General features: G+C 61.0%; 1 protein-coding gene across 1 annotated transcript; it reads right to left on the bottom strand.

The window, feature by feature from the left end:
* Positions 1 to 290: 290 nt before the first annotated feature.
* Positions 291 to 8818, bottom strand: CASQ1 (calsequestrin 1). Its single transcript, XM_032845658.1, has 11 exons — positions 8269 to 8818; positions 6530 to 6614; positions 5678 to 5778; positions 5338 to 5449; positions 4952 to 5025; positions 4529 to 4659; positions 3343 to 3388; positions 2880 to 2934; positions 2551 to 2651; positions 1661 to 1735; positions 291 to 660 (listed from the first exon to the last, which is right to left on the bottom strand). The coding sequence occupies exons 1-11, from the start codon at positions 8539 to 8541 to the stop codon at positions 523 to 525; spliced, it is 1191 nt and encodes a 396-aa protein (XP_032701549.1). The 5' UTR covers positions 8542 to 8818; the 3' UTR covers positions 291 to 522.
* Positions 8819 to 9060: the final 242 nt, after the last annotated feature.

The raw sequence follows: 9060 nt of genomic DNA, 5'->3' as shown, positions 1-9060 counted from the left end.
GCCTCTCCCCAGCAGACACTTGCTCATGCTGCCCCAGATCCTTTATTGAGGGCTCCTGATATCTGACCCAAATTCATTAACAAGAGATAACCGAGAGCCCCAGACAGGGGGCACGCCCTTCCTCCTGGCCAGGAATCAGGCCGCCAGAAGGATGGAGGATTTGAGAGTGTGGGGAAGATCGTGCACAGGTGAAGGGAACCAAGGAGAAGAGAATCAGAGGGAAGAGTATAGGGAATGGTGAATCAGAGCAGGGGGAATGGGGAAGGAAACGGATCATGGTGGGAACGGATCGTAGGAACAGGGCTGCCAAGGGACAGGAGATGGCCGGCGGAGGTGGCTGGGCTGGTGCGTGGGGATGAGCAGGTCCTGGCCTCGTGGGGCAAAGGTCGGGGTCTCAGCACTCAGCATAGGGCCTCCCTACCGCAGAGGATGGCCCAGTGTCCCCAGAGGAGCCCAGGGAGGGACAGGGTTGGGAGGGAGCCCAGGGAGAGTGGCTGGGCTGGGAGAATGAGGCCACAGCCGCTAGTCATCGTCGTCGTCATCGTCGTCGTCGTCCTCCGTGTTGATCTCGCCTTCCAGCACGTCCTCCAGCCAGTCCTCCAGCTCCTCCGCGGACGGCAGGTCCTCCTCGTCGTCCATCTCCATCCACACGCTGTCCGCCTGGGGTGAGGCACAGACAGGGGACCGGAGCTAAGCCCGACTCGGGTCTGCAGACCTGTCCTCTCCCCTCACAGGGCTCCCTCCATCCTTCCCTACATCCTCTGTCCCTCCCCTTCACCTGTCACCGGCCAGGGACGCTATCCAGGTGAAGGTCTAGGTGGGAGGGGTGACGGGGTGGGGGACAGGGTTGGCTGGGTTGGCCTCTGATGGGGAAGCGCAGGTGGCCAGAGAGCCAGGTCAGCCACCATTCAGCTTCTCATAACCTGCTTTTCCAGCCCTGTTTGCAGAAGCCTCTGGTCTTGCAAGCTATAAAAAAGGACTTGCCTTTTCCAGAACCTGATACTCATTTTCCTACTTTTGACCTTTCACACTAACTTTCCCGTTGGTTTGGAAAGACTCATCATCAACCCCGTGAGCGTCCGGCCTCCTCCAGGCCGCCCGGTCTCCACGTTCAGGGCCACTCCTTCGAAACCCTTCTCTCCGATTCTCTCCGGCAGAAGCTGCTTTGATTTCTGGGGCTTCCTAGCATTTTACGAGTCTCTTTGTAATCGAGTTTATAAGATCTGGCTGTGTCGTTAACAAAATACCTGCCTCCCTGGTCACAGGGAGAAGGGGATGAGTGCAGACTGGCTTACTCCGCTTGCCAGAGCAGACTTGCCGAGGCCACCGGCTGTGTGTGAATGAGCTTTCCGCCCTCCAAGAGCTCAGAGTCTACCCGAAAGGGGAAAGGCGGGCGTGATGCAGAGATAGGGGAACCGAAGTCCCGTTAGCAATGCGACATGGGCTCTGGGGTGCCGATGGCGGGGCCTGACTCCAAACGGGAGATCTGGAGAGGATGGTGGGTCAGGCCTGGAAGGAGGAGGGCAGGGGGCTGTGTGCTCAGACTCTGAGTCTCTGGGCGTGTCTGACTTCTGGGGGGGCGGTCGGCGGAGCAGGGAGAGCTGGATGGGCTGGGAAGCAGAGCTGGGGGGCAAGCGGGGCATGGGGGAAGGAAACTCACATCGGTGACGTTGACCACGCCTATCTGTGGCGCTGACAGGTCGATGTCAAATGTCTTCTCCCAGTAGGGCACCAGCTGTGGAGAGACCACATACGGTAACGAAACAGCGTCTGGAAACACGTGTGTCTAGCACGGGGAGTATAGAGGGTCAGCCTGGGGACAGGGGAAGGTCACTATGAACTCATGCTGGAGGATGGGGGACGGTCCCCCTGTGGGGCCTGAAGGGAAGGTGTAGACGGGAGCAGTGGCGGGTAAAAATCCCAAAGGGAAACTATCCGGAAGGGTCAGCTGAAGACACTGGCCCAGACTTTCCCAGGAAAACTGGATCAGAACCTGTGTTCCGATCCTGGCTCTGCTACCACCTGATCTTGCGACTTTGGGCAAGTCACTTCTCAGGGACCCTCGGGCTCTGCATCTCTAAACTGAGGCCGTTGTCCCCAGTAATTGCCAATGTTCCTCACGTATCTGTTCATTCTGCTGCTCCTTCAACGACGAATTCGAGTGTTGGGGATCCGGCTAGGAACAGAGCTGTCCCCTGAGGCACGGACTCTCCCCACTTCCAGTCTGTGATTCTGTAGAACTGTTTGCAGGGTTCATGGGCCCACTTGCCCCCCAACACTCTGTTTTTTTGTAGAAGGGGTCAGGCCCGGGCACACGAGCTCCCTGCTGCATCTCTGCTCTGGGCATCGCGTGTGCTATGTTCCATGAGATTTACTTCCCATCCTGTCTCCCCTTCTCCAGGTGACTTCCGTGCCCACCGTGCCCTTGAGCACCAGCCGTAACCCCCCAAGGTCCTCAGGCCGGAAGTCGGGGACAGAACCCTGACAGCAGGTCCTCTCAGGAAGGGTGACGGCGTCAGGTCCTGCCCCGGGGAGAGCCGAGCCTCTTACCAGGGGGAAGTCGTCAGGGTCAATCCAGATGATGCTGAGGTCGGGGTTTTCAGTGTTATCTTGGGCCACAGACTTGAGCGTCTCCAAGAACTCGTAGCCATCTAGGAGGGAACACGAGTAAAAAGCGGTAGGTGGGACAGGGAGGAAAGGGAGGCGGGGCAGCCGGTGTCCGGGCGCTCCCCTCCTCCCACCATCACTGCTGCCTCACCCCAGGGTCCCCGCACTCCCAGGAGGGCCTCCCACTGAAGCCCGAGCTCTCACATCTCACAAGCACCCCTGTGTCCCCCAACCACCAGCACCACCACCCCCAAACAGCGTCCATCCCTCACCTGGATCAGCTTCCTCTGCAAAGGCCACAATGTGGATTCCGTCCATGTCGTCCTCCTGTTGGGGACAGCGTGGCTTAGCTATGCTTCTTGAAGTTTGAGAGCCACGCGCACGCTGCCTCCTCCTGGAGCCTGAATTTCGTGGAACCCCAGCTCCTGGATTAGGTACGTTCTTGTGGCGGCAGCCCCGGGGACGCAGATGGCTTGCCTCCCCTAAAGGGCCCCCGCGTCCCCTCTAGCCAACTCTGCAGCCCCAGATCTCCTTCCCTGTCATCTGTGTCAGGGTCTGTGTGTCTCCTAATTCCTGGCACGTTCTTAAGAGCAACAGCCTCCAAACTCTGCTGGTGTTTGGTCTTTCCTGCGAGCCAGGCACGGAGCGCAGTCGGGCGGGAACTTTCCGGGACTTCCGTCCTCAGCCACCCACGCCCGCCCTGGGGACCCGGCCCCGTCGGGCGGAGACACTCACCCACGTCTCATACATACTCTCAGGCTTCAGCTTCCTCAGGGTGGACCTAGAAGAGACGGTAACGACTCAGTGGGCGAGAAGGATGCCCCCCAAGAGGGTTTTGGGTCAAGCCTAGGGCACAGACAGCTTGTATGCCAGAGCAAAGCCATCTGGCAGTGTCTAAGCTCCGGGCTGCAGGCCCGGGTCACCGCCTGGTTAAAGCAGGTGGGAAGGCAGCAGGTGGGCCCGTGGCCTGGAAGATAGTCTTTGGGAGAAAGGCGAGAACGGGGTATCTGGGCATTCCCTCGTTCATCCAGCACAGCCGAGAGTCTGAGATGTTCTGGGCACTGTGCAAGGCGCCGTAGAGGTGTTGTGACTGGCCCTCCCCGACAAAAGGGACCGTGATCTAGCGGGAGAGGGTGAGGGGAGCGGCATCTCCACGGACATGAGGGGACGCCCCCAGCGGTGGGGAGTGGCAAAGGAAGAAAATCACCGTGTGGGAGTGAGGGCAGGGTCCCAGCCTCAGGCTGGAGAATTTTCTGTCGTGGGGTGCAGTCTGGCATGCCCTGGAGGGTTAGAAGCGTCCCTGCTTCTCCCCACCAGACAGCGGTAGCTCTCTCCTCCATCAGAAATGCCGGTGTCCCCTGGAGGGTGAGAGTCTCCCGCACATGGCCCGTCCCTCCACCAGGTCACCCAGGTCGAGAAACAGTGGTGCCCAGATCCGGGTCAGGATCCCGTTCTGACACATCCTACGGGTGGGACCCGGGTCCCTGAGCTTGTTGGGAGGATTAAAAACAACAGCAGAGGGCTGCCTGGGTGGCTCAGTGGGTTAAGCCTCTGCCTTCAGCTCAGGTCATGATCTCAGGGTCCTGGGATCGAGTCCCGCATCGGGCTCTCTGCTAGGCAGGGAGCCTGCTTCCTCCTCTCTCTCTCTCTCTCTCTCTCTCTGCTTGCCTCTCTGCCTACTTGTGATCTCTGTCAAATAAATAAAAACTTTAAAACAACAACAACAACAACAACAACAGCGGAGTTGGAAGGCCCCTGGCCGAAGCTGGTCTGTGTGTGAGAGTGGCCGCCATGCCCAGGACGGCATTCATCTCGCAGCCAGACCAGCTTCTTGGCTGGCGGGGACCCCCGGCCCCTCTGGCGCATGGGCGTAGAGGCACTAGGTGGTGCCACCCGGCTCAGGGGCGCCCCTGCTGCCCACCTCCTGTGCTCCTCCACGAAGCTGACAATCTCCTCTTTGCTGTTGGGCTTGTCTGGGATGGTCACAGGTTCTTCCATGAAGGCCTCATAGAAATCGATCTCATTCAGCTTCAAGGTCAGCTTCTTTGCCACCTGGCAGGGGAGGGGGTGGGGGATGCGCGTCATGGGGAGCAGATCTTAGGGCGGAGGTCAGACGACCTGGGCCCATGTCGCTGCCACTGGACAATGGACAAGGTATCTGGGCTTTGGTTGAACCCTAGAGGAGTGGGTTAAAGGGTCTAAAATCTTTGGGGCAAGAGAGAGAGGCCCGAGGTGGGGATGGTGGTGTCATGTGTGACCAGGTCCCCCCACAGATTCTGGGAGAGAGGTCCGGAGGGCAGTTGCAGGGAGCGAGGGGACCTCCGTATGGCCACAGGAGGAAGACCTTGCTGTCGAAGGTGGCGAAGAAAGGGATGTAGGGGTGAAACTCTTCTGCCGCGTCCTCGAAGGCCTTGTAATCTGAAGGAGTAAGACAGAGTCAGTTTCTGGGGGAGCCAGTGTCACTCTGTCTCTCCCCAAGTCTCCTTTGGCCGGAGGGGTTCCTCTTAAGACCCCTCCAGTCCTCTAAGAGCAGCAAGACTTCAGTGGGGGAAGTTGGGGGGCGGGGGTCCCTGTCTGGGAGTCCCAAGTGCAGGGAGGTCAGAGCTGTGAGGGAGCTGACCACGCCAGGGGGTTAGCTGCAGAGACGTGGAGACAGTGGGTGGAGTGGGGGTTAGGGAGATGGGTAAAACGGGGGTCCACAGAGAGACAGGGGCTCTGGGGGTTACGCACGCTCAGAATCTTTGTTCTTGAAGTAGCCAATGAGTTTGATCTCGTCCTCGATGTTCTCAAACGCCTGCAGCTCGCGCTCGCCTTCTATCAGTTCCACGGGGTCCTCTAGGACCTGGAGGAGGGCGAGGGGTCTCCTCACTGGAAGGAGCCAGGGAGGGATGAGGGACGCAGGGGTGGGAGGGAGGGAGGGAGGGGCTGTCTCCTGCCTGGTGAGTGTGTGTGCCCGCGTGTGTGAGCATGTGCGGGCGTGTGAGCGCATGTGTGCGTGTGCGAGGCTGGGCTTGGTTGGGGATGGGTGTGAAGTCTTAAAGCGCGGCCACGGGGTCCGGGAGAGCCTCACATCGAGGAGAAACTCCACCAGGGTGTCTGCGGAGAGCTCGCCGTCGTACTCGATGACCTCATCTCCCTTGAACACGTAGATGCTGTCCTCTTCTGTGAGTCCTAGGGCGCCAGCCGGAGGTGAGCCGGGCGGCCAGGCTGCCCACAGGTCCAGGGCCCGTCCCAGCTCCCCTGGAGTCCTCCACCTCTCCCTCCCCCCACCCCGCCCACCTCACTTCAGGCCCCTACAGCCTGGGCACTGGGCCAGTGCATCTAGCCCAGGCAGCGGGCCGGCCCCGGGGCTCTCCAGAAGGCGGGCTCAGCGGGGGTGTCGGGGGGACATGGGGAGACGTGGACTCTAGCAAGATGTCTGCCTTTCTCTGCTCGCCATAACTAGAGACAGGTTTTCCTTTACCTCCTCCGAGGATTCCCGTCGCTCCCTGCCGGTCCGGCCCTGTAACCCACTGCTATTACTGACCAGATGACCTCGTTACTGACCGCCGGCCCCAGCCACCTCTGGGGTCCAGTTCAGGCCTCTGCTGCTCCCTGGTGGCCGGTGCTGGGACCCGCCCCTCCCGCAGGCTCTGGACCAACTGGCCTCTCCAGCCCCGGCCTGCGCTCTGCCCCTTTCCTCCAGTACTCAGCCCTGGTGTGTAGGTTAGGATGAGGGAGGCCGCCCCTGACTCTTTCTGGGATTTGATCATGGGTCTCTACGAGGAGTGAAGAGGTGCCAGGACGCCCGCCATACCCCTCCCGGTGTCAGTCTTTTCTTCCCACTGCCAGATCAGACACGGTGGGGCCCACACAAATCCCTGGCCTGGGCCTCCCCCATCCCACACGTGCACACACCAGGGCCTCCCCACCCCCTCCTTACCTAGTTTCTTGGCTACAGCTGCATCCTTCTCCGAGTCTACCAGCCCAAAGCCAACACCCTTGTCTTCGAGGACTTGGGCCGCTAACTGGAGGGAGCACAGGGACAGAATCAGCTCTGGGACTCCTAGTCACCCCGTGCCCATCTCACGCTTCCCAGAGCGGTCACTGGGGACATGGGGAAGAGAAGAGCTGCCCTTGGCGCGGCGCGGGGCCCCAGGCAATCTCCATTTCCCCGCGAGCCCACCCTCGGGCTGTGGTTCCGCTTCGGCCCCTGGACGCGGCTGCTGGTGGGCATGGAGCTTCCGGTGTTGCTCCGCAAGGCGGGTGCGGGACACTTCCAGGCCCCGGGGGACGCTGGGGAGTCTGACTTCACGGCAGCTCTGGCCCTTCCTGCTTCGGGGCTGAGCCCTGCCCACCATCATCGTTAAAGGCCAGGCTCAGTGTGGGGTGACATTAGAAGTCCTTGAGGTTCTTCTGAGGAACCCCCTCTGGGGAGCATTTGGGAGGGCAGGGCTGTGTGGGGTGGGCGGTCATGTCACTGAGGAGTGGCCGAAGCCAGAGAGGTGAGAGTGGAGGTCACCATGGCCACCACTTGTCACCTTCAGAGACAGAGACTCTAGCAGGCATGAGAGGGGACACAGGCAGAGCTGTTCTCACTGAGGCCAAACTCACCCGGTGTGTCCCAGCCCTTCCTTACTCAGGCTGTGGACAGTCGCTCCCCTAGGTCCCTGCCCCCTCCTGCCCCCTCCAGCCTCCCAGCTGGACTCAGCCCTGTCTCACTCTGCCTCGCTCCCTCTTAAGTGACGCTGGGCGCCCGGCTTCTCCGGAAGACGGGGAGGCTGTTGGCAGGTGAATGAGCAGAGAGGCTGAGCACTCAGGGTAAAAATACCCGGTGCATTCATCAGATGGCCTGTCCCGGCACCCACAGGGGAGCACGGAGCTTGTGGTCCCTCCCTCCGGCAGGCTGGAGCCTCGCCGTCCTGGCTGGAGAAGGGGCTCCAGGGCTTGGACCGGAACACGAATGCGTCCTGGCTGCTAGAGAGTGTGTGGGACTCTGTCTCCCAGGCATCCCCCAGAACAGGCCTTTTCTCTTGTTTTAAGTCTGCTCTGCTCTGGGGCGAGGAGAGCCTCCCCACAGAGAGAAGCTGGGGAAGGCCCTCTGAAGCCTCCTCCAATGGCGAGAGTTTTCCCATCAGGGCATCCGGCCTGACCCAGTAGGGGCAGATGGAGAATTAGGGAGAGAGGGACTGAGGCCAGTGGGAGCCATGGTGGGCTCAGTTAAACCTTGGGCGGGAGAAAGTGATGCCGTGCAAATGAAGAGGTAGGTAGCCTTTAAAATGCATTCCATTTGGATGGGCTTGGGGTGCAGGCCCCGCAGTGTGGACAGGGGGGCATGTACTGACCAGGAGAGTGGATTGGGGCTGCCGTACATCTCCAACCCCCTGCTCCGGAGCACGTCCCTTTTCTTTTTTGTGCTCCCCTTCCAAGGACACGGCAGTCCTGGCCTAACCGGGCACCAGCAACCTCCGGCGGCTTAGAGGAGGGTCTCCCCGCAGCCCCTGGCTCCGAAGCGTGCCTAACCGTGGTGCGACTTTGGGTTCCAAGCCACTTTCTCGTGGGGCCAAGGCCACATGCTGCGAGTCTGCTGGCATGTTGCCCCTCACCCCCTGAGGGTCCCCCTCCAAGTCTGCATGTGGCCAGGCTAGGGGTGGCCGGGAGACGCCACCGCCCCCCACTCACCTCCAGGATCAGCTCTTCCATCTCGAACTGTCTTTGTGAGGCCTTGTCGTCCTCGGGGGGCTCATGGTAGAGCAGCGCCAGCACCTCATACTTCTTGAACACGTTCTTGTAGTTCTTCGCGTTGACATTGACCACACGGTCCACGCCATCATACTGAGGGAATTCCAGCCCGTCCTCCCCCTGCACCCCCAATCTGGGTGTCCCTAGCATCAACAGGAACAGCAGTGCAGGCCGCAGCCCGGGCCCAGCCCTGGCCCCAGCACTGGCCCCCATTCTGTGGGCAGGTGCGCGTGGAGGGAGCAGGGTCAGGGTCAGCTGGCCGGGTCCTGAAGAGGGAGCTGGGGTAGGGCGGGGCCGTGGGTCCTGAACCCTGAGTGAGGGGCTCACAGAGGGGGTGGGGTGGGGAATGGCCCAGAGCAGGGGACAGAGGACGCTGCTGGGTTCTGGACACACTGAGGACAGAGCCAAGAATGAAAGGGTCAGGAGGAGGGATAGGAGCAGGGGGCGGGGAGGGAACCGGAGCTGTCCCTGAACTTGGCACCACGGGGCCCCCACCTGGCTCCGTCTAAATCTGTCTCTGGGGTTGGCAGGAGAGAAGATAACCTTCTGAGGCCAGGACAGCTCCAGGAGGGCCGGGACCCTCCCTCCTCCTCCACCGAGCCCCCAGGCTCCTGGAGCCCCTCCCCCGCCGCCTTCCACCCCGGGCAGGGTTCCTCAGCACGGTCCCCACTGCCCGCCCGAGCTCATCGCCATATTAAGAAAGGAAAAAGGCTGAGCTAAAAATAGGACAAG

The sequence above is a fragment of the Lontra canadensis genome, unplaced genomic scaffold, assembly GCF_010015895.1.
Source record: "Lontra canadensis isolate GAN:19392208 unplaced genomic scaffold, GSC_riverotter_1.0 scaffold168, whole genome shotgun sequence".
In the NCBI taxonomy this organism is placed as follows: Eukaryota; Metazoa; Chordata; class Mammalia; order Carnivora; family Mustelidae; genus Lontra; species Lontra canadensis.
This window is presented reverse-complemented; position numbering and strand designations above follow the sequence as displayed.

Bases quoted from the DNA above. Each gene is read 5' to 3' on its own strand.
- CASQ1 (XM_032845658.1), bottom strand. From the start codon at position 8,541: ATGGGGGCCAGTGCTGGGGCCAGGGCTGGGCCCGGGCTGCGGCCTGCA. The intron at 5,026-5,337 runs GTGCGTAACCCC...TTACTCCTTCAG, and splicing joins CAAGAACAAAGATTCTGAGC to ATTACAAGGCCTTCGAGGAC. The intron at 4,660-4,951 runs GTCTTCCTCCTG...CTCCCCTGCCAG, and splicing joins TCGCCACCTTCGACAGCAAG to GTGGCAAAGAAGCTGACCTT.